The 25,976-nt window shown below is 42.5% G+C and overlaps 1 protein-coding gene across 3 annotated transcripts in view; it reads right to left on the bottom strand.

Annotated features, from left to right (window-relative positions):
* EMB2729 (Alpha amylase family protein) overlaps positions 1-25,976 on the bottom strand; it is a 140,803-nt gene that overhangs the window by 61,002 nt on the left and 53,825 nt on the right. For all 3 annotated transcript variants that reach the window (XR_015694337.1, XM_087696955.1, XM_087696956.1), the window contains 5 exons: positions 25,286-25,942; positions 24,159-24,331; positions 23,977-24,066; positions 22,736-22,811; positions 2,103-2,210 (listed from right to left, as the gene is read on the bottom strand). Coding sequence is in view for 2 of the 3 variants with exons in the window: in XM_087696955.1 (XP_087553081.1) it covers positions 2,103-2,210; positions 22,736-22,811; positions 23,977-24,066; positions 24,159-24,331; positions 25,286-25,942 (1,104 nt within the window). In the remaining variant the exon portion in view is untranslated. The remainder of the gene's footprint in view (positions 1-2,102; positions 2,211-22,735; positions 22,812-23,976; positions 24,067-24,158; positions 24,332-25,285; positions 25,943-25,976) is intronic.

Genomic DNA, 25,976 nt, shown 5'->3' with positions numbered 1-25,976 from the left:
GGTAGCATTTACCCTAACAATGCACTAAGAGGTGGAGTGAATGGAGGATAGGTAGATTGTGGGATGGAGAAAGAGAAAGTGTTAGGAGCAGAGATGGAAGATCCAATCCCTAGTGTGCTTTGAGTAAAAGTGGAATGTAATCCAAGAGTTTGAAATGAGGATGTGAGTAAATCAGAACGTGGAAAAGATAGTGGTGGGATGGGAGAGAGTTGAGAAGTGTGATTTACTTGCTCAAATGAAATAGATGGTGGAGATATACTTGATGAAAGGAATCTACTTTAAGAGCCTCCTCTATTAAAGTTAATATATTGAAAACCATCCGAATCCTGCATACCAAAATGAGAAACATAAAAGGGTTTTAGCTTCTACAACCAAAAAGGGTTATATGAACCTCACACAAGGCTTGACTGTGATGAAGGAGATGGATTGCCAAACGTGCGGAATGTCGTGATCCCTCCAAGATTAGGGAGATGGTCAGTCTTACCAATCAAATCTAAACAGAGTAGTAGCACTCATTGGAGAAGTGTAAACAGAACTATACATGATGCGCAAGTACTCCTCAAACTCTTCATCTATAAGACGACAAAACGAGAAGAAGAAGATGGTAAAGGTGAAGGTGTGCCTACCTCCTCCTCAAGACCATAATGCCTTCCCAAAGTCTCCAATGATAGAGAAGTCTCATAGGGCGTCATATGATCTGAAGAAGAAGGTGCATGAGACATTTTGAGTCAAAATCAAGTCCCATGTGAGTCTCGCACAAAGACTAGCCTCCACAATCACCACATGATACTTTTTAAAAGAGCACCGACTCTAATACCATGTGAAGATATGCTAGGGTTTGTACTAAGGAAACGTAGTAAGTCCAACCAAGACTGAAACACAAAGACTCAGACAAAGACACGCAAAACTCAAACCCTTAACACAAAATACAAAACACGAAACTCAAACACAAAGACAAAATATACAAAATGCCCAAGGTCAAAGCAATGCAATATCACAGAGTGATATCCATTGAAAATGGATCCCAAGTGTTGTGACCACCACTCACAGTGTCGGAGTGCGAAAAACACCAAACAATGATCACCAAAGTGTAAGGGAACTGAGGCAACAACAAGAGAGATGTTTTGCTAATATAGACAACATGCTGGATAGCAAAAACACAGGTATTGTAGCAATCGCCTAGTGGGAGAGATGACAGCAGTCTATCGCTTGGCACCAAATGCTGAAAACGCATGATGATCAGGTGTTGTGATGACGCAACAAATGGATACCTCCAAACAGCAAGGTAATGGTTGAAAACAGGCCACCTAGGGTTAGATAGTGATGGGCTGCAGTTGGTTGATGGCTAAAATCTGCACAGTAGAGTGAGAAACCTGCACCAAAGGATGAGGCTGAATGGTGGGCAACCTATCTATTTATAGATGTTGAAGGGTACCCCAAAAAATTAGGGTTTTGGGGGACCACTGAATCTCTCTCAAACCGTGCACCAAATTTTTGTTTTTTATTAATTAAGTGTGTTTTGGGCCTGTTTAAAAATGCTAATCAGCTGTAAATCCTGTTTTAGCTCAACAGGTTGTCATTTCATAAAGAGAATCATTTATTACATTTACAAAAAGCTCCAATAGTACTATGATCTATCTTCATAGGTATGGTCAAAATCTTACCCTAAGGAGAGAACAACTCATTGCCAAAAAATCAGCATTTCTTGGCTATAACCAAAGGAGGATGTAACTGCCCTACACAACATATAATATGCTTGACAATCATCATAGGGATGAGCTTAGTTACAATCACCTCAGAATGAGAAGTATTCCCTTTGCAACTACCTTCAAGCTTAATCATGTGCTCTAACATGATGTCACATCAGTGTGCAAGACTAATGCAATGACAATTCAAACAAGAAAACTAACTCAGGTTTGCAAGAAATGACTGTAAATTTTGATATCCATGATAACATGTATCCACTCTTGATGCAACCAAAATCACACATTGAATGGAAAAAAAAAAAGTATTTGCACAGTGGCAGCTAAAAACCCTGTTGCTTATATAAAGGTAGCTCTTGTTGCAAATAATTACCTGAGAAACTGAATGCAAGGCATTACCTGGATGAAAAAAGCAATCATTTGCACCATCAAACAAGGCCAAACCAACTGCTGGTTCTGGAGATGCATAAGAATGCACAATATCCAAGAAAACCAGCAGCCCAAGCCCTGAAAAGGTGTGAAATAGCTTGTTAAAAGTCACCGGCAAGCTCTGTGAAATTCAAAAACTTCTCAGCTAATTGAGTTCTCTTGTTTAAAAGGAGAAATATTAATACTCATCAAGTCTGAAAGGAGGGGCGGCACAAACAGGATCTATATAATAGCTGATGGGAAATCCAATTAAATTTTGGTTAATAATGCGCATTGAAAACATGGACTTACAAAAACAAGTCAATGACTAAAACAGTATAAACAAGCCATATGTTCAAGAGGAAATCACATCATTCAAGAGCTTTTCAAACATCTCGTAGTTGCAGGTTTCACAACATAAAATGCAAGTATTGTAAACATTGGGCATACCACTGGACCTGCAAAATGAGATTCGACTGTATACACCTTAATCTTCAAGCATGCAAATGTGGTTCTATCTTCATCTACTGTATTTCTGGACAGTACTTCATTCATATATACTGCAAGTTAGGTACTCACACCAAAGTGCCACTGCCTACCAACCCCCAACGTAAATTAGCTACAAGAATAAGCAGATGTCGTAAAATGGTGAATAGACACATATTAGAAGTCACGCGCAATAAACTCATCGCCAAAGACATAGTGGAGATTGACAATAAAGGGGCACTGCTTACCACCACCCCAAGGTAAATTAGCTACAAGATTAGGCAGATGTAATGAACAGGTGAATGCTTGCTGATGGAAACTAAAATTTGCTATGCACATACATATATAACAAGTCACACACCATATCTCATTAGTTTGCAGGATTTGACCTTGCAAAATATATTCTGCTGAGTGAAAGACCACATTTAACTTTTCCAAATCTGCCCCCCCCCCCCCCCCCCAAAAGAAAAAGCCAGCACCAACAACTATACATTATCCAAGAGTGAGAGGCAACAATGCAGCAAACACACTATGCAAAGGTGAAATATTGACCCTCCAACTCTCATGTCTCAAGGACCGAGGCAGAGAGTATGCGCAAGAGAGCGTGTCATACTCTGATAGATGCCAAAAACGTAGTAGACAACCTCCCAAGATGTCAAGCAGTAGCAAATGCAGCTCAAACGAGGCTGGATCGAGGTCTGACATAGTAGTGGAGGGCAAAATCAGTAAAACGCTGATCAGTTGATGGCATGGCAGTTGGGTGACAGGCTCGATGTACAGAAAACGTAGGGTCTGCTGATGACATCACCAGCTGATGACAACAAGGAAAGGATAAACACAGGCTGGTAAATGATCTGCAGCACTAAACACGCTTGCTCTAGGAATGATAGCAGGCTGGAAACAGTCACCAACAGCAGCATGGCGGCTGCAGGCACCTAATAATGGACACCAATGGGCAACAGCTTGAACTGAGATATCCTCCATGAACAGGGTGTGGACAACAAACAGAAGGGATGCCTGCAAATTGCAAAATGAGGTTAAGGCCGAGTGCTGGGCAGCTTGCCTACTTACAAATAGTTGGGTCCTCCCAAATAAGGGGTTGGCTTATGGGACACAGACACTCTCTAGGAATGCCTTTCTTTTTAATGAAACTTTGGTAATTTAACTAATTAATCTTATTTTGGGGCTATTTAATGTGGCTAATCATGCATTGCATTTTAAGCTTAACTCCCCCTCTCAAGCCCAAAACTTGAATTAGATAGGGACTCTAACCCGAGCCCATATATTTTTTTCTTACCCCAAGGCAACCCAACCCAAAGCAACCATGGCATCGGACAAAGAGTGCATGTCATCTGCCCACGGCACTAGTAGCACTGGTCACAGTGGCCGTGAAGTGACTTACTGTGAATGCACTAAGGGCACTTTGAGGTTAGGGCAACAAAGTTCTATTTATGTTAAGGGTGGTATGGGACACGATTGGCAGAAGGGGTGTGCATGAGGGACACGTGTTCCGGATGGTGGTACCAAAGCAAGGTATGTTTTTTGTTTCATACCTGTAATTGGGCTTTGTGTTGAGGCAATGCTTATGCGCAAGAATTTTCAACAATTTTTGATGATCGGAGTCTGGGGAGCTACCACTCTAGGACTATGGCAGACAGTTGTGGGAGGCCAAAATCTTGTAGTACACATCAAACTGTTGATTGACAGCAATTTCTATCAATTCAATAGTTAATGTTAATGCTATTTTTAATTCTAATGCTGATGTGATATTAAATGTTATTGTTGCATTAACATTTAACATTAAGATTAAATGTTGATTAGTATTGTTGTGAATGTTGGACATCAAGGAGAGAAAGCTTGCGATTGTGGAGAGAGAGAGAGAGAGAGAAGAGAGAGAGAGAGAGAGAGAGAGAGATGGCGGTCGTTAGCGTGCTGTCCCTGCGCCGTCCGCCGAAGCCCTAACCCACCTGTTTCGTCGCGTCCTCCTGCACGCGGGCGTCTACCTGTGGAGGCGCAAAACTCGCCTTCGACGCCTGTGCCCGCCAGTACGCCGTCGTGTTCTGCCTGTCATCGCGCTGCCCAAGAGAGAGAGAGAACCAGCGGGTCCTGCTCGTCGACAGTGCCCGTCCGTCCTATCCGCCATCTGACCTGCTCGCCGTCAGGCCTGCGCGTCCGTCCTGTTCGCCGTCAGACACGCCAGTGGCCTGCCCCGTCGCCTGTCCTGTCGCCCGCCTCTGACGACTGCCTGCCCTGTCGCCTGTCAGAAGCCATCGCCTGACAGACGCCCTCGCCTACCAGACCTGTCCGCCCTCGCCTGTCGGATGCCGCCCTCGCCTGTCGGACGCCGCCCTCGCCTGTCAGACGCTGCCCTCGCCAGTCCGCCGCCGTGGTGGTCGCCCCAGGTAACACATCGTTTGATGCAGCGTCTCGCAGGGCGCACTGATATTTTCTTCCCCTCAGCGAGAGGCAGCATCCTCTGTTCGTGCCTGAGCCTTCGCCTCTGGGTTCTGCGACCTGCACACGGAGACAATGCAGCCTTGCCTTTCCACAGACACCGAGAGAGAGAGAGAGAGAGAGAGAGAGAGAGAGAGAGAGAGAAGACAACAGTATGGCTGGCCTGGATATGGATTTTCTAGACCGGACGGTGGCAGCCCTTGGCCCTGATTCCGATACAGAGGAGCCGGAGGATATGGTGCCGTGCACGGAGGAGATGCCTCCGGGTTCTGAACTGCCGCCTGCGGGCAAACGCTCCAAGCATACCTCTGACGAGCCAATGGGTCCTCAGGAACGTTCCTATGCGCAGGTTGCCTCTGATCCTGTGGATTTGCAAGAGATTGACTGGGAGCATTTGCTGGACTTCGCCAATACTCTGCTTGGCGATTATGTCCAGCATAATAATGAAACTTTTTCTGACGCGGGAACTGATGATGTGCTGGAAGCCACGGTGGACCCGAAATCAATCTTGCGATCCTTCTCGGTGTTTTATGACCGTGCAGTTATACTTTTCTTCACTGGCAGGATCCCAGTGCTTTCACATATTCGCCAGTGGATGCACCATTTATTGCAAGGGGAGTGTGTTGAGGAGATCTTCCTTGGGCCTCGCGGCTTTTATGAGGTGCTGTTGAAATCGGAAACACATCGAGCTGAGCTCCTGTCCAAGTTGCCATTATTCTTTGATCGCCGCTTGGTCCATGTTGTACCATGGCGCCCTATGGCCGACTTCCAGCGTCTGCTTCAACGAGAATGCCCGGTGTGGGTGGAAGTGGAAAATTGTCCGGCGGTCTATTGGCCATTGTTGAAGGATGCGATGGCAGTTGTGGGAACAGTGCTGGTTCCCCCAAGCCTCAGGGCTATGAATCGAAACTGTTTATGCATGTTATGGGACACGGCCAGGAAAAGGCCTGCGTGGCTTCGCCTCAATTGTTCTGGCATGCATCCTTTGCATTTTCGCTTGAAATGGGGCAACTTTGCAGGACACTGCTTTTCATGTGGTAAATTGGGGCATTTTATGGCCAAATGCCTTGAAAGGCAACCGTCTTCCGAGGATGCGCAGGTTGTGCTGCCTAAGGATGACATGGTGCTTGATGCCCCGACACAGGAGGCCCTTCAGCCACCTAATGTCGTGGATAACGGCAAACAACAGGTCCTGGGTTTGGATTCCCGTAGCACTGATTGGATTGAGGCACGTCAAAAAAAAGGTAAAAAGTTGGATGCAGGCCTGGCGGATCCTGGGCCTAATGCTTCACAGGATCCCGTGTGCACGTATATGCGCAGGAAAGAAATGTTCGCTTCACAGCAGGCTGCGCGTACTATGGCCCCGTCTGCCCCCCGTAATCAGTCTACAAGGAAAGTCTATAGAGACGGCCCCAAGGGCCCACCTGCTAAGCTGGCGTTTGATACAAAAGGTAATGTGATTACACCGTGGGATCGGTGTTATCCCCGCCCCACTCCCAAGGCAGTGGATTTTCCTTCTACCTCTAAAGCAGATCGCCAGAATTCGTTTGCAGTATTGGCTGATTTTCTGGACGAGGGTGTCCTAGATGCTCTCGCGGAAAAGGTGAAGTCGAGGCAACAGGCGCCTCGTTCCTGACTTCCTTTTTTTGAAGATATATGAAGATAGCCACGTGGAATGTGCGAGGCATTTGCTCTCGCCATGAGCAACATGCCATGTGGACTGTCTTGCATGAGAACCAGTGGAATGTATTGTGTGCAGTTGAGCACAAAAGTCATGGTGAAGCAGGAAAAGTTGTGGATTGTCATGGATTCCGTCTGTTTTATGCAGGGACACATGCTACGCACTATTCGGGCGTGCTGATGATTGTCCATGAGAAATACCAGCCTGTTCTTGTTAAAAATGATGTGCAGGGCCGCTTTCTGGTAATCGAAGTCTTATTTGAAGGAGAGATTTTATGGTTGCTAGGCCTCTATGCTCCGAATGATCCAACATCCCGACGGGATCTTTGGTCGACTTTGCAGGGCTCCATGTCACTTGGCCGAAGGGGGTTTTTTATGGAAGATTTCAATATGTGTGTTGACTCTTCTCAGTCCACTTCAGGGCATTCGGTAATGGATACGCCGGAAAGCCGGGTGTGAAATTCCTTTGCTTTGCGCATACTTAAGCAAGATCTTTGGTCGTGGCTTCACCCTTCTTTTTCAGGGTCTACTTTTCATTCCGCACAATATGCCACTACTTGGTCGTGGTTGGACCGAATGTATATCATGCAGGGGGATGATTTTCTTCCCGAGATGCTGGAAATGAAGGTCTTGCAGCAATATGCGTTGTCGGACCATTTCCCCCTCCAGCTTGAGATGCGGGCACAATCTATTGCACCTTTTCTGCAGTTGCTGGATAGGTTCCCTTTACGTTTCAACTCCTCTTATTTGAAGCATCCAATTTTTCAAGGCTATATGCAACAATTGATTGAGAGGTTCTTATTGGACTTCGCCTCGGAGAGCTTGGCTTCATTTGCACGGCTGCTCTCTAATGTGCAGCGGGTTGCTCGGCAATTGTCGCTGACGTCGACATGCAGCAGAGGACTTACTGGCTTTGGTCCATCCTTGCTCGTGGATTCCCCAGATGATGATTTTCTGATGTCACTGGAGAGGCGTTTGGCCCATCTTATTCAAGTGTTTCAGTTAAAATCTTATCAACAGGCCAAGCTGCATAACTTGACTGACACATTGCAAGATAGTGCCTGCCAGTCTCATAAGTTCTTTCGTGCCTTGCATGCTTCTCCGGCTCGCGAAAATATGACTAGACTCCAGGATTCGGAAGGTCGCATGGTCACTGATCCGCAGACCATTGTCAATATGTGCTGAAATTATTTTATGGAACTTCTTGGTTCTTCTCCCTCGCCTTCTAGCCAGGTTACGCATGCCCGCTCGGTCTTCCATCATCTGGTCCGCCAGCAGGTTCCACTTGATATGCAAGCCACTTTGGAGGCGGATATTTGCGAGGAGGAGGTTATGGATGTTTTGTTGCACCTGCCTAAGGATAAAAGTCCTGGTTGGGATGGTCTCACTAATGAATTCTTTGAGAACTCGGCCACGCAGTTGGTGAAGCCATTGGCAGTCATGTTTCAGCAGGTTTGGGGAACAAGGGTCATGCCTTCCTCATGGAAAGAAGGCCTTATCAAACTAATTCCAAAGGTCCCTTCGCCGTCAAAGCTGCAACACTAGAGACCAATTTCTTTGATGGGCTCGATGTATAAAATCTTCTCCAAAGTGCTGGCAAATCGGCTTCACAAGCACCTTCCAGCTATTGTGCATCCTCTCCAATATGGTTTCATTAAGGGCCACAACATTCTGCATAATATCTTAAATGTGCAAATGGCTATTGACTATGCGCGGCACTCCAGTCAGGAAGTAGTATTGATTCAATTGGACTTGGAAAAGGCGTTTGACTATGTGGACTGGTCTTTCATTGCAGATCTCATGTCTGCTATGGGCTTTGGTACCCGCATGTCCCGATTGATCTACACCATTAATACTGCGGCTTCTTCAAGAGTTATGCTCAATGGTGGGGTTACAGAGCCATTTGTCCTTGCACGCTCAGTCAGACAGGGTTGCCATTTGAGTCCTCTCTTCTTTGCCCTGGCGACTCACCCGGTCCTTTCAATGTTATCCTCAATGGCGGCTTCTGCTCAGCTGGCAGGATTGTCTCTTCCTTTGGGGCAGCACTTCATTAGCCAATCTTTGGCTGATGACACCTTTATGATTTTGCGGGCGGACAGGGACAACATTCGAAAGGCATTAGATGTTTGGACGCTCTTTGGTCAGGCCTCTGGTCTTCGCATCAATGCCTTTAAGTCAGCCATTCTCAGTTGCACGAAGCCTGATTTACAATCATTAGGCTGGCAGGGCCAGGTGGTTTCCCGTGGCTCCATTGTCAGGCATCTTGGATACCCATTGGGGGTGGATGTACGGCCAAAGGACCTACTGGAGTGGATTTCACAAAAACTGGCGGCGAAGTTTATGTATTGGAAGTCGCAAGCGTGGCCATTCCATGTCCGCCTCAAAGTGGCTCAGATAATTATGCTACCAATGCTAACGTATTTCCTGCCATTGCTGCCGTGGACGCCTACTACTTTGAAGGCTCTCACTCATCCCATTTGTTTCATGCTATGGAAGAAGGATTCACTACAGGCAGGCATTTCGTGGATTTAATGGTCACATACATGTACCCCTAAACGCATGGGTGGTGGAGCTATTTTGGATGCAGAAACTCATACGCTGGCTCTTCGTTGGTCTCTTTTTCGTACCATGTGTGTGGATCATCACCCGTGGACCATCATAGCCCGTTATTTTCTTGAGGACAGCGGGCTACGCCATGGTAACACACGGCTTCGGGCCTCCTGGTGGCATGTCCTTAATGCTGACTCTCGATTTTCCAGTCCCTCTTCCTCTTTGTTACTGCACTTGGTCGGCTCTTGGAAAGTGGTGCTCCAAAAGGCCCGTTGGCATCCAATAGGGGACCGCTTGCAGACTAACTCCTTTCAGCTGGAATTGTTGCCAGTATCGAGATTACTTTCATGGGAAGACAAACATCAGCTCAGACCGAGATTTAACCGCATGGCCCGTTTAGGTGTGACTTCGATTGCGGATGCTACCCTTGCCACTCGCAATGTCCTCGCATCGTTTCGGACTGCTAGGAGACTTTTCAGGATCCCGCGCGGATACCGTGGTTTATGGGGAAAGCTTTTCTCAGAGCTTCAGGGTAGGCAACCCTTTCCTACCCTAGCTGTGGATCGTCCTTGGCAGGACTGGGACCTTGCAGGCCGGTTGAGTCTGGAAAAGGCCTCTACTAATCAGGTGTATCATCTTCTCATTCAAGATCACCAATGGCTGGGTGTGAAAACTAATATTGTTTGGGGACTGCGGAAATCGTTGTCATGGTGGAAGGCAACGCTGATGGAGGGCTGGCTGAATAAGGCACCTTTCAAATGCAAGGTCTTTCTTTGGCGGGTAATGATTGGTGGTCTTCCTCTTGCCTCGGCCCTTTCCAAGCGTCAAATCTCGAATGGCAATTGTTTCTTCTGTACTACCACTACCGCGGAATCGGCCCGACATCGTTTTCTTTCTTGCCCGCTCGCCAAGAATATCTGGTCACTCTTGTCGCAAATCTGGCGCGCAGTGGTGGGGTCCTCACTAACTCCTTTCGATTGGATTTTTGTGCGCCCAAAGTATCCCACACCGCCACAGTTACATATGAAGATCTTATTTCACTTTTTCAGATACTGGGGATGCTGGCACATTTGGACCACGCGCAATGCTTTTCTCTTTGATTCGGCCTCTAATGTACCGAGACATATTGCCAGGCTTAAAGGGCTCTTGCATTGGCAACTAGATCTCATCCGGCACTCCGACTTGCTCCCTCGAGAGGATTTGCATCCTTGGCATATGGCAATTGCCTCTGGGTCGTTGCCATGATTGGTGTAACCTTTTTAGTGCATTAATACGAGGATTTCCCACACGTCGGCCTAGGGCCCTCGTGTCTCTTGTAATCATGTAATCATGTAATCTTGTACCTTTTTTCCGTAATTAATACAATTACCTTTTACGAAAAAAAAGAGAGAGAGAGAGAGAGAGTGTGTGTGTGTGTGTGTGTGTCTTCAATAGAAGACAGAACGTTATCAATTCTAGTAATGGAGAGAAATAGAGATAGTCGTGGTGGGAATTGAAATGAGGGGGTTCAATTCTCTCAAATGGGGTAAGTAAGAAAGAGTCATAGAGACCGATGGACTAAGCAAGAACAGACAAAGATGGACAGACTGCATACCAAGCATGAGAGGATGGTCGCCTAGCATGGTCGCCTAGCTTGGTTAATGTGTCACCTAGTTGCCGAACTTTAGACAAAGGTCATTGGGTTGGGTAGCACACGAGGGATCATGGCAATGGTCCTTAGATGCATAGCTCGTCACTGATTTTCAATCTGTTTTTCGGAAACGTTTCATGACCGATGATCAAATTGAAAATTTTTGGAAATTGTTTGAGCTTGATATGGGAAAGAAGAACTTTGATGTGTATTCTCGAGAATTTAAGGATCTGTTGCATAAAATGAAGGCCTTGGGCAATCCTCAAGCATTGCTCTACATTGAACACCTTTTTTAAATGCTCTCAACCTACCAAACTGAGGTGCTCTACAATCCCCTTCATTGGCTTGAGGACGTCTACAAGTATGCAAGAAATGTTGATAACACTTTTTGATTGCCAGTAGGGGGCAACTAGTCGACTAGGGATTCCCATTGAGCTATCTCAATCATTAGATCAAAGAAGTTAGCTACCCCGGCAGCAACTCGTCAACCATTTTCAAAGTTGCATAAGAAAAAGGACGGCAAGCGTCAAGTCACTCACAGTGAGGATCATTCAAAGGGTCGTTGCTTCGCTTGCCATCAGACGAGTCACTTTCACCATGATCACAAATGGTCCCAAAACAAAAAGGCGAAGCCTACTTCCAAGATTTTGATAAATACTCTTGAAGCTCCAAATATATCTTTCAAATTTTTATTCAAAGATTGTTTTGTTAATGCTAGTAATATCAATAGTAGTCATATTAATTAAATTGTTTTTGGCCCGCATGACCTCTTAAAGGTCGCTGGGCATATAAAAAGCCAAAAGGTTATAGTTTTATTTCATACTAGTTCTACTCATAATTTTATTTATTCTCATTTGGTACAAAGACTGTAGCTCCACATGATACCCCTACAGTCGATCGCTAGGATCAATTGGTACCAAACTTGGATCTTTCAATCCAACAATACCATCAGATCATAGATTCCCAACTTATGAGACTAAGCATGTCGATGTCATTCTTTGCATGCCATGGTTCTTTGATAAATACTCCTCCTTCTATATTTATTATAAAAATCGTATACTTTCTTTTGAGCTTGACGGTCGTCTCCATAGGACTAAGGGTTGTTTACCCTCCGAAATCGTAGAAAATAATGATACATATATTTTTAACAATGGAGTTTACTCGATGTTTTTCCAATCCAGGTGTTTCAATTGATATTTTTTTTATTGAAAAAGTTCAATCGTCTAATTTTCAATGTAACTTGATTAGATTTAATAATAATCTTAATATAAAATCAAATGTGAGTGACTATGTGGATCCAATTTTACATAAGCATACTAGTGTTTTTCCATCCAAGCTACCTAATAGACTCTTATCGTCTCACAAGACCTTAGACCATAGGATTGAAACGTTGCCCGATAGCCATTCCGTTTCTTAGCAACCTTACAGGTTTAGCCTAAAAGTGGAGGACAAGATAGCTAGGCAACTTCAAAACTATTAAGCTAAGGGATTTATTGAGCTGAGTAAATCCTCATGGGACACGTCTTTCCTTCTCGCTAAAAATAAAGATTGCACAATGCGCTTTTGTGTTGATTACAAAGGTCTCAATAAGGTGACCATCAAGAACAAATATCCATTGCCTAAAATGGATGACCTCATAGATCAGCTTTGTGGTGCACGATATTTCACCAAAATCAAATTAAGGTCCGAATACCATTAGATATAAATAGCTTTGAAGAATGTCTCAAAAGTTGCATTTCGAATGCAGTATGGGCATTATCAATTTTTCGACCTATCTTTTGGATTGACCAATACTCCCATAACTTTCAAACATATGATGAATGATTTATTTCATCCATACCTTAAAAACTAAGTAGTTGTTTTCCTTGATGACATCCTAATTTATAGTAAATTGTTGGAAGAACATGCCAAACACTTACGTATCGTCTTACACCTTTTAAGGCGGGAGTAATTATTTGCCAAACTATTCAAGTGCAAATTCTTTCGCAAAGAGCTCTTATATCTTGGTCATGTTATCTCCATTGATGGCATTCATATTGATCCCGAAAAGGTACAAGCAGTGCTCGATGAGCCTACTCCAAGGACCATAAGACAAGTAAAATATTTTTTAGCTTTTCTTGTGTTTTTTCGAAAATTTATAAATAACTATGCTCATATTATTGAACCCTTCATACGATTGCTTAAGGGTATCCAAAGTAAGAAAAAGCATGTTAGTCCGACCATTTATTTGAACTAGTAAGCTCGATCGAAGATTTCAAACATTAAAATGGCTCGTTACCGCTGCACCGATATTGCAAATTATCAATCCAAATAAAACTATTGAGATTCATACAGATGCGATCGATTATGCTCTAGTTGTTGTCCTTTATCAAGATAGCTGACCTATCATATTCGAGAGTTGTAAGCTTGCCTATACCCAAACACATCATACCACCCAATAGAAGGAATTATTGGAGGTTATCCATGGGCTTAAAGTATGGTATATTATTTGTACAGCACCCGGTTGGGATCAGCACTCATTAAAATACCTATGTGATCAGCCCGATCTGCAATAGAGCTCAAAGGGTAAAATTGCAGTCCATAGTCGACTTTCTACACGATATGCAAGAGATATTGACGATTGCTAGAAAAAGCATTAAAACGGCTTAGAATCATGCCACGTTTTATACTAACCAACATCATACTCCTAGGGAGCTTCATGAAGGCATGTGGATTTACCTTAAAGTCTCAAAGAACTCCGATTCAATGATTATCACCAAGTGCTATAAATTATCCTCAGGGTATTGTAGTCCTTTCCAAATTACCAAGAACATAAGTAGCATATTCTATGAGTTGGACTTACCACCAAAAATCCGAGTTCACCATGTATTCCATGTGAGTTATTTGAAAGAACAACTAAGACAAGGTTAGCAAATTGTTCCAATGAAGGAAGTTTGGCAACTTGAGGATACTACTCATTATGTTCAACTCAAACCCAAATTGGTTCTTGTCCTTAGGACTAAACAATCTCGACGAGTATTTGGTCAAGTGGAAAATACATGTCGAGACGAAGGCTACTTGGGAGTTGGTATATTCATTGAAGAGTTGTTTTCCTCACTTTGTCCCTAAGGATATTGCTGAGAACAGAAATCATTCATAATGGAGAAAGTGTTATGTCCCTAGACGTCCAGATGGGTGCTAGTAGCATTGGTCACACTGGTCGTGAAGTGGCTTAGTAAGAATGCACTAAGGGCACTTCGAGGTTAGGACAGCCAAGTCCTATTGATAGGACTCAAGGCCTTATTATGTACATTCATTGTGTGATCAATCCCCATGCCAATAGGAAAAGATTCGCTTCTATGCACACTATCATCCATGCTATCAGTCCATATACCATGGTTGAAAGCTACAATTTCTGCAGCAAAGAAAAGAAGAATTGCTCTCTAAACTTGGGCTAGTCCAAATGAGAGTGGAGGAGGTTCAAATAGCAAGGATAAGCTTTCCAAAGGAGTAATCAACTGCTCATTAATCCAATCTTGTTTTTTGTTAAGGGCTAATTAATGACTTGGCAATTTATCATAAGTGAGATACTCATTGGACCAAATTTAAGCTCAAGGCCTACTTTTTAACTCAAAGTGCTCTAAGGAGCTGCTTATTGGGCAAAACTTTCAATCTAACTCAATTTTAAAGTGCAAACTTTTAATTTAATGAAAGTTCCATTGCATGCCGGTTGTTAAATCCTTCATTGCATGCCCGTTGTTAAATCCTTCATTGCAATGTAATGGTCACCACACCAAGATCTAAGGATACCAAAATTGAAGTCCATTTTAATTAGAAATCTTTATTAAGTTTAATTAAATCATTAAGTTCATTTCTTATTCTAGTAAAAATATCCCTACACCGAAGTGACCGATGGAGAGTGTAAAGGCGCACCATAGGCATCTGATGCATATCCTTGCATTTGAGTGGCCTTGATAGAGGTCTAGAGGGGTGAGGAGAATACTCAACATAGCAGAAAAAATATATTCAAGTGTACTCATTTGTGGATAGAGGGAAGTTACATTAAGTACCAATGTCATTTCACGGCAACTAATTGTCAAGGTGCAATAGTATGCACCTATGGGAAGAAGGAAATTCTAACAAAGACTTAATACCTAGATATCAATTATCTAAGCTAACTTATGAAAATGAAAACAACTTTGAGAAGAGATAAGAGTATCTTAAGCATAATTCACTTATATAAGGAATCAAGCCTCATGTAGATGATACGAGTGTAGTATCTAGTCCTAACCTATTGAAAAGCATATGGAAGATAACCTAAATGAGCATGTGAAGGACAAGGAATGGGAGGGAATTCAGAATGATTAGCACCAATAGCATGCTCATATGAAACATATGAAACAAGAGGTAACATAATAGATATACCTCAAGACATACTTTGGCCTCTAGAGTCTCCTCTATTAATACTAGCATACTGAAGTACATCGACCATTGTGTTGAGATATCGAGCTCCACTCGTGATATGCCAAAGTGACCGTTGTGCATTTATGTCACCGACTTGTTAGCTGCAGATGCGGCTGGTACACCGCCCATGAATAATAGCTAAATGACAGCTATCCTTATCTACTCTAGTACGTGGCTCAGTTAGTATACCACCTTAGTTAGTTGAGTTTGGTTTGAGACCCATATATAGGGTTCTTCTATTTCTTTGTACTAGAGTTCTTTTTGGCTTACACAACTAAGAAGAGGAAAATTGTTTTCAACCTCCACCTGTGTGTGTATTCCCCCATTGTGCAAGCAAGAAAGCTACAAGTGAGACTCCTTCCTTCTCTCCCACAATCTTGACATGGTATCAGAGCCTGGTTCGTGGTAAGGAGCTCAAGAAAGCAAACCAAGTTCGCGGTGTTCTGGTAAGAGAACCACTGTTGCTTTCATTTTTTGAGTTTAGGAGCAAGTCTCTGCAGGTAGCACAGCCAGAAAGTGCAAGAGTGCATTGTCTCAGATTGAGAGACCCTTCGCGGTGTAGCAAGAGGGCAGTATATGCTGCGGGATAGGGCTTTAGCCCTAGGTTGCCCTATTTTTTTTATTCGAGGCCATTTCGGTGTCTGTTTTGGAGGCGGAAGTTTTCCGCACGCACTCAAGAAAAGTCCCTATTTTTTGCTGTGCGACCACTGTTTTACAGATCAGTAAAAAGTTATTGTAGAGATTGCATCGTATGCCTGTGCGCAGAGACATTGGGAGTTACAAAATCATCCTTGTTGCCTATTGATACAAAATCGTCACTAGGAAGTGACTGTGTGGTCAAATACCACTTTCGTCAGTTTTGCAGATTTGCCCTTGTGAGGCTGAAGCTGTGCTTTTTGCAGTGACAAAATTTTTTGCAGTGTTCTGTAATGGCGTCTGATTCTCTTTCACAGATTATCACTGAAAAGCTTGACAAGAACAACTTCCAAGCATAGAAATTTAGAATGACCAATTTCCTTATGGAAAAAGGATATTGGGAATTCGCTGCAAGAAATGAAGAAGAACCAGTTCTTCCTGATGTTCCCAATCAACAGCAAATGCAGGCATTTAAAGGATGACATGAGAGAGCCAGGAAAGTTATGTACTGGCTGTCTATCAGCATTTCAGACTCTATGATTATGCATATTCAAGATACAAGTACGCCAAAGGAGGCATGGGATACTTTGTCAAAAATGTATAGCACAAATACGCAAGCCAGAAAAATGCAGCTCAAGCAAGAGTTGCACAATGTGCAAAGAGAAAGTATGAGCATCAATGACTACCACATGAAGGTGAAGAAGATTGCAATGCACTTGCTTCCATTGGGTCGCCAGTAGAAGATTATGATTTAGTTTTCAAAAGAAGCTATCTTCTACTCAAATGCTGGAAGAGGTAGAGGAGGCTGATCTGGAGGCCGTGGTAGAAATCAGAATATACAGCAAACTCAAAAAAACCAGTCCTATAGAGAAGGACGTGGTAACTCTAGAGGCAGGGGGAGCCAAAGAGGTCATGGTGGATGGCAAAGAGGCCAAAATGTAAACAGCAATGTTGAATGCTACTACTGTGGTAAAATGGATCATATGGCTAAAGACTGCTATAAAAAGCAGAATGACATCATGAATGGAAAATTGCAACAAGGGAATTATGCATCTTCTAGTAGACAGGGTGATGACAGAAATGAGCATTTGTTTATGGTGCAGCACATGACCAATTCTGTGATAAGTGCAGAAGAAAGCAACGATGTATGGTATGTTGACTCAGGTGCATCAAACCACAGGACAAGTCATGCAGAATGGATGCAGGATGCAAGGAAAATGGAAAAACCAGGATTTGTGGAGACTGGTGATGATACTGCATATCCTATTGTGCAGATTGGAAAAATTTATTTGTCTATGCAGGATGGGAAAAAGAAATAGCTGTCAGATGTATTTCATGTCCCGAATATCACCAAGAACCTGGTTTCTGTTGGTCAAATGGTTGAGCAAGGCTTGCAGGTCAGATTTAATTCTCATGGATGCTTTGTTGAGGATATGAAAAATAAAGGTCGCTTGATAGCAAAAGGAAAGAAAAAGGGCAGAATGTTTACGTTGGATGTAAACATGCCTAAATTGAGTGCAGCAATGTTTGCACATGGGACCGGTATAGTTGCAGATATTGATATCTGGCATAAACGCATTGGTCATGTTAATGTACAGCGACTTAAATCAATGCAAGCCCAAAATATTGTTGCAGGATTGCCTAAATTTAAGGTTGCAGAAATGCATAAGATATGTGAAGCCTATCAATTTGGAAAACAGGCAAGAAAACCATTTCCTAGACATGTTCAAGAGAGTAAGAAGCCATTGGAATTAATCCACTCTGATGTGTGGACTACTAAAGCTGTATCTATTGGAGGCTGTTATTATTTTGTCACTTTTATTGATAACTATAGCAGAAAAGTTTGGATGTATTTTATGAAAAAAAAAGTGAAATGCTTGGGCATTTTAAAACTCTTAAAGCTATGGTTGAAAAAGAAACAAGCCTGCAAATAAAATGCCTAAGGCCAGATGGAGGGGGAGAGTACCTCTCAAATGAGTTTGCAAGGTTCCTGCAGGAGCATGGCATAAAGCAACAATATTCATGTAGTCATACCCCACAGCAAAATGGAATTGCAGAAAGAAAAAACAAGCATATTGGAGAGGTATCTCGTGCCATGCTCAATGAAAAAGACCTGTCTGATTTTTACTGGGCTGAGGCAGTTGCTACAGCAGTCTACATAATGAACAGGACTCCCACTGCAGCAATACATGGCATGACTCCAGAGGAGAGATATACTGATAGGAAACCATATATTTCTCATTTGAAAATTTTTTGTTACATTGGTTATGTTCATGTGCCAGATGAGTTGAGATCCAAGTTGGATCCAAAAGCTGAGAAGTGCATCTTTATTGGTTACTCCCTGCAATAAAAAGACTATAGATGCTATAACCCTTCTACTCGTAAGTTTACAATGAGCAGAGATGTTTTTTATGAGATGAGTAGTTGGTATAAACTAGTAAATGTGATTGATAATATAGATGTACAAAATGATAATGCTGCACAGAATTCACAGCAACAGTCACAAGATATTAGTGGACCTGGAGCGTCCTCTAGCAGTGGTTCACATTCTTCGCCATGGACAGGCAAATTGATATCAGGAGAATCTTCTCAAAGCAATGCAGATAGTGGTATGCAGGTATCACGAAAAGGAAAAAAGAAGGTAGATCAGCCCATGTTTGATGTGAATGGAGGTCACTCTTATGTGGATGGTGAATCCAGTGGCTCAGAACAGAGCACTGATGATGAGTTGGGTATTCCTTCTATTGTTACACCTGGAGTAAGGAAGACCAGGGATGTTTTGAGAGCACCTGGAAGTGAACCTACTTTGCGCAGGTCTACCAGAGCTAGGTATCCTATGGATAGGCTGAAATATGATGGATTTACAGCCATTCACTATGCATATATGGTCAAAGTGATACAGGAACCAGAACCCACTTTTTTTTAGAAAGTCGTGGGAAAAGAAAAATGGGAGAAAGCCATGGATGAAGAAATGGATGCCTTGGAAGCAAATGCTACATGGGAATTGATACCTTTGCCTAAAGATAAGAATGCAATTGGTTGTAAGTGGATTTATAAGGTGAAACACAATGCAGATGGTTCTGTAAATAGATACAAGGCAAGATTAGTAGTCAAGGGGTATGCACAAACATATGGCATTGATTATGAAGAAACATTCTGTCCGGATGCAAGGATGGCAACCGTAAGAGCAGTCATTGCTATGGCTGTATCAAAGGGATGGTCTTTACATCAGATGGATGTAAAGAATGCCTTCTTGCATGGTGATTTGCAAGAAGAGGTCTATATGGAGCAACCACCAGGTTATGTGCATGCTATTCATCCCGAGTTTGTTTGCAGATTGAAGAAAGCATTGTATGGCTTGAAGCAAGCACCTAGAGCATGGTCTGACGAGATAGGACAGTATCTTGTCACTATTGGCTTTCAGATTTTCAAGACAGATTTCTTAATTTATATGAGAAAAACAGAGAAAGGTATTATGCTACTTGTCATTTATGTTGATGATTTGATTATAACAGGTGACTGATGAAGATATGCTTCATGAGAAAATGCTATTAAAGCAGAAGTTTAAGATGAGGATTTGGGAGAGCTGCGTTATTTCTTGGGCATTGAGGTGATTAGATCACTAAGTGGGATATGGCTCTTGCAGAGGCAGTATGGATTGGACATGCTGTCCAAATATGGGATAACAAGCTGTAAGCCTATTTCAGTTCCTTTGGAGCAGAATGTGAAGCTGAGCGCAGATGCAGGTGAGCTTCTGAAAGACCCTACTATGTACAGACGCATAGTAGGAAGTTTAATTTATATGACTATTACCAGGCCAGATTTGAGTTATATTGTTGGATTGGTAAGTCAGTTTATGCAGGCTCCAAGGAAACCGCATTTGGATGCGGCTAGACGCATACTCAAGTATGTGAAGTCCACATTGCTGTATGGACTACTTTATGAGACTGGGGTTCAGATACAGTTGCATGGATACACTGATGCTGATTGGGCTGGTAGTATTTCTGATAAACGATCTACCAGTGGATATGTGTTCCCTTTTGGGAGTGCTACAGTCACTTGGAGCAGCAAGAAACAACCTACAGTTGCCTTGTCGAGCACAAAGGCTGAGTACAGGGGTACAGCAATGGCTGCATGTGAGGTAGCTTGGTTGCATAAGCTACTTTATGATATGCATCAGCCTACAGATGGACCAGTTGTCATTTATTGTGATAACATGAGTAGTATACACTTGGCAAATAACCCAGTCTATCATACTAGAACAAAGCACATTGATATGCATTATCACTATGTGCGGGAGAGGGTTTTACTAGGTCTTATTGATTTAGTTTATGTCACCACAGAGGATCAAGTAGCTGACATATTTACGAAGGCATTGGGCGCAGAGAAGCTGCACAAGTTCAGAGACCTGCTTGGTGTGCAGGAATTGGGATTGAGCTCGAGGGGGAGTGTTGAGATATCGAGCTCCACTCGTGATATGCCAGAGTGATCGTTGTGCATTTATGTCACCGACTTGTTAGCTGCAGATACGGTTGGTACACCGCCCATGAATAATAGCTAAATGACAGCTATCCTTATCTACTCTAGTACGTGGCTCAGTTAGTATGCTACCTTAGTTAGTTGAGTTTGGTTTGAGACCCATATATAGGGTTCTTCTATTTCTTTGTACTAGAGTTCTTTTTGGTTTACACAACTAAGAATAGGAAAACTGTTTTCAGCCTCCACCTGTGTGTGTATTCCCTCATTGTGCAAGCAAGAAAGCTACAAGTGAGACTCCTTCCTTCTCTCCCACAATCTTAACACATTGTCTCCATTATGACACACAACTAGATCCTACACAATAGAACGAGCAACAAAGAGAGGTTTCAGCTCATACAAATCATGTGAATTATACAAAGTTGAGATGAAGATAATAGATCGCTGCTAATCCCAAAAGTGTTATAACCTCTCCAAGCAGAGAGGTGGCCAGCCTCACTAGCTATATGTTACAACTACTGCACACCTTCTATCAAGAGTATAGAGAGAAAATTGAGCGTAGTTGGACCACCTTCTACACAAGTACTTTGCGAACTCTACATCGAAGATCTACTCAACATCTAGTAAATTGAAGAAAGATGAGAGGGAGGATGCATTGTCCTCCTAGTTGAGAGTATAATGTTGGCCGGAGGTTTCTAGTGAAGGAGAAGCTTGAGCCTTGAGAAGATACCATAGTCTCCCAAGAAAGAGGTGTCTGAAGCATTGTGGATTGGTTAGTATCATTAGTGGAAGTGACATAAACCAAGGTTTTCATGATAGCCTTGCAAAATACAATTTAGAATAGCACCGACTTTGATATCATGTGAAGATATGTCTAGGGTTTGCACACATGGAAATCACAGAGTGTACAAACACAACCAAAACACAATGAGCTTTGACAAAAATGTAAAACAACGCAAAAAGGGATAGAGGATGTCTTATGAAGGAAGAGTGTCAAAGAGTGACGCCCTTTGTGTAGAAATCCCAAGTGCAACAATACCACCTCAAATACTATATGAGCGAGATTGGACTTGAGGGTGATGTCACACAGCAAACAAGAGCCACTCAATGGTGTAAAAGTTTGAAATCTAATGTCATGAATGCCGTAGCAGCAAAACCCAACAATCATCTGCAGGTTGAGATCAGAAATACAGCTCTCAGGAGGTTTTGGAGCAGCTGGCGAAGACTGGAGGATCTCAAGTAGGCGACAAGCTGGCAGGAAGAGGCAGCACTTTTAGAGTGTGGGAAGCAGCCCCTACTGCTGGCTGGATGAGGTAATTGCTTATGATGATAGAGTGCTGATGGCCTTGAGATAGAGGAATGATCAGTGATGTGCACACAAAGTCCTTTTTATAGAACATCGTGGTGCCATAAGAAGTCTAGAGTGTAATTACAAATAGTCTACTACAGTGTCATACAAAAAAGCAAAATGGCCTTTCTGGGGCTGTTTAATGAGCCCAAAAAATGTCAGAAAATATGATAATTTAGGAGGCAATTTAGGAGGCAATGCTGGTAGCTCAACAAGAGACAAACAGAGACACAGACAGAGTTGAAGAGAGAGGAGAGATAGAGAAAGCAACGTTACATTCTAATGTTGAGTATACTATTAGATTAGGGAGAGATTCACAGATTGTTAAGAGAGGGTTTTCTGCCTCCAACTCAAGTAATGGGCTATCCTGATCGAAGATGCCTGTCTTTTCCAATGGAGCTGCAAAAGCATCAAGAAGAGCTTCAATGCAATTCATAGCCAGAGATCCCATCCACAAATCACCACCTTGTTCAGCCATACCAGTCCACCACACCCCCCTTCCTCTTCCCATATCATCCAATTCACAACAGGACTCACTGCACAAAGAGTCGTGCCACCAGGAGATGTAGACTACCTGGATGCAGACTACGACACCCACATCAAGCACAACATTGTTTATGACATAATAGATTTGTGGTGGAGAAGAGGTGAGAAAGCCTAGAACAGGCCGCACTAGACATGGGATGCATTTGACTAAATCTACTTTTTGTCTATTTTTACATGATTCCCCCCCACCTTTTCTCTTCTCCCCAAACCCCTGTGCTCCCCCCCCCCCCCCCCCCGCCACATGGAAAAAAAAAAACAAAAAAACACCCTCTTCCATACATTCCCAATTTAAAAATAAGAGCATGCCCAGCAAGAGAACAATCACACATTAGAAAACAATTGTTTAAACAATAACTTGTTACAGATTACAGTCACCGTGTGCTGTGTCAACTAATCTCTTAAAATCTTCTGGTTCGCCAAACCGACTGCTGACAGCAAACAAGCTCGTAACCTACCAAAAAAGTATGAAAAGTTTGTATCAATGTAAGGTTTCTGTGAAGTGTACATGCACCACTTCAAAGTAGAATCTTGAAAACTTTAGGATGCTACAGTCCTGAGATGCTGTCTTATGAAATTAAACTTGTAAGGCTATGTCTTTGATTAAAGAGACTTACAGATCCCATCACCCTATTAAGGCTTGGCACTTCTGTTTGTGAGGTTGTAGAATAGACAAAGAGAAGAAAATGTGAAGAGGGGTGATGCTGGATGATGTTGTCTATCCAACTCCTATAATCTCTAAGGTTGATGGCCATGAAATAGCAACAAACTAGAAGCTTAGCTAGGCAAATGGCAACAAACTTTATGATGTAAAACTTTTGGTCCATAAGACTCTCGGCCTATGGTAGATTAAAGGCATCTACTTTCTTTGTCAAGGTCCTTGACCTCAAAAGCAGCTTAGAATGCCTCTCTGCTTCACTGTCTCTTCCCTCAAAACGATGCCAAAGTTTAAACTGATTTTCGTTTTCATTATGAACACAATTTATGTCGTCGATAACCAATATCCTCACAACATGCCATTCCCTTTCAACACACTGGAGAAAGAAAACATATAACAAGAGCAACCGTAGTTTTAGGCTAAGCAAGGGCAACAAGTTGTCTGATCCTAACTGCAAAACCCACCACTTTGTACTAGATGAAGGGACCTTTTATCCCTCTAAAGAACCAGTAATCCAGCCAAAATCATCTGCATGCACAGATATGCATTCACCTGTGCACGTACATAGTGGCTTTTCAAGAGCACACAACATGCTAAACTGATCCTCTCGCCTCACAACCAGCTGCTATGTGTATATATGTGTGCCAAACCATTAGTTGGTAAATATATTGCAATCAAACAATGACTAGGACTAGCATTCTTCACATTCATCATCATGGATCAAGTGTACGTACTTTAACAAAAAGTCTGGCAAAATGCAATCTCCTTGATACATGACACTATGAAGATTTACAAAGCAGAGACCTGTGCCATTTGGCAACATATCATTCTTTTAGAATTTCTAAGCAAGCCAAGTATGATGCACTTAGCTTTAAAGACCCTGTTCTATTAAAAATTTGCTTTAAAAAGTGAGATGCAACCCCATCGTATAAAAGAATTGCTTCAGAAAGGGGGGGAAAACCTTGTAGCCAGCACTGGCATAATCTGCATGTTCAGGAACACCAAATAGCTGAATAACATTGTATCCAGCATGTTTTATATATGGTAGAACCTGCAGCCAAATACTGTCAGAATATTTCAGACACTGAAAACAAACCAAAAACGAAATCAGAAGCATTTCCCAGAGTGATTCTGAATGCTTACATTATTGGTAAACTCATTGAATGTTGAGACACATGCTTCTCTCCCACTAATACCAATATGACACTCATAGATACGAAGAGATGCTGGCCTTGGTGGACTTTTGTTTTTCCATTTATACACCTCATTTGGAGGTGGTTCCCAGTAGATAGAACTTGAAGACTTCCCATCAACATCTGCATGATTCACAAACAGTAGAACAATGTAACCAAAGACCACTAGTAGATACACTACTGATTTGATTTCACTGATGATATCACGACTGAAAGTGTGGAAAGCATCTTGAGATGCTTTGAGCCTGCATAACTCCTGAGTGCACTCACTTGGCCATAACTCACAGAGGATATACGGTAACCTGATATTCCTTCATCCATCTCTTCCTAGTCTTCCTTTCTGCAGATATCATTTCCCCAGGTGGCAGGAATGGACGTCAAAAATATCATATTGAAGAGATTGGGATGTAAGTGTTCAGCAGGTTTGAAGACATATGGGATGAAGGTGCTTGCTCTTGACCAACTCAACGCAGAGTAGGATCTTTCACAGGCTAACCCCTTTCTTGACAGGGAACAGCTACACTTGAGAAAAACTCTGAAGTCTAGGCAGTTCTGAAAGTGACATGAGAGAGTACACAGAATGTACTTGTCAAAAGACCATTTATTGAGAAGAGATAAATTGGTTAGCCTGGGAAAATATGCAGTATAGATCACACCAAAAGCACAAAGGTAGTTTGAAACTACTTTTCTCAGTTGTGACAAAACACTAGGCTTGGATTCATTATAAGGATTCTATTAAGCTGGAGATCTGAGGTTGTAACTAAGGTTGTCAGTTAAGATTGATTCAACATGCCATATCTATACACGAGAAAAGAAGCCTGAGGGTATACTGGGAGGGGATCCTTGCATCCTGCAGCTTGATAAGCCTTTTTGTTTCCATTTCTATGTGGTGCAAGTTGCTATGCTTATTTTTAGATATTTGGACTTGAACCAATTGTAGATCTCCCCCAAAACAAATGCCATGTGATGAGCACGCCATTGATGAGGGCACTCAAGAGACTCCTACGGTAATGTCCAATTATGTTATCAAGAATTATCCAACAAAAAATGTAGAAGGTCGCAAACAAGTAGCCTGACCTGGCAACACATAAATAGACCACGGTGAGACACGTTCCACTGGCCCTTCTTTTGTATGAAGATAAACTCTGTATCTGCATTTATGAGGAATTGATGGAATGTACTTCTCTTTCCAAGCCTTTCGACCTTTGACCAAGAGTTCCCAATATCGCAGAGGCATTTTTTTTGAGAGAATCTTTTTAGTCCATACTGGATCATCAACCAATTCAAGTTCTTTCCGATCAATTCCATCATCGATAACATCTATAGGAGGAAGATTGTTGTCAGGCATATGAGATGCTTTCCATGCCTCGTACCTTTCTTTTGGATCAGCTATTATTTCTGGAATTTCTGCACCTTCTGCAAATATACTTTTGAAAAGCTCTTCAGCAAACTTTTCAGGTTTGTCTCCCATGTACTCATCTTCCCCAGGCTCCCAGTATTCTTTTTCCATTTGTTCAAACACAGCATTCATATCAGGATTTTCATCCCCACGGTCATAGTCGTCCATGTAATTATACTCCTGATAAAATTCATCTTCTTCCTGACCTACTCGCAGCTTATCTCCAACAAATATTCGCCAATATCCATAATCATCGTGACCTATTTTACGATCTGCAAAATTCTTTCTATGCATCCAATCATTAAAATCACCAACAATTGAGCAAAAATCTGCACCTGCAGGCATAATAGAATGTATTACGAGAAGACA

The sequence above is a fragment of the Lygodium microphyllum genome, chromosome 17 (assembly GCF_053477565.2).
Source record: "Lygodium microphyllum isolate KBCC chromosome 17, Lygodium_microphyllum_v1.1.10, whole genome shotgun sequence".
In the NCBI taxonomy this organism is placed as follows: Eukaryota; Viridiplantae; Streptophyta; class Polypodiopsida; order Schizaeales; family Lygodiaceae; genus Lygodium; species Lygodium microphyllum.
The sequence above is the reverse complement of the archived record's forward strand: the minus strand, read 5'-3'. Positions and strand labels throughout refer to the sequence as shown.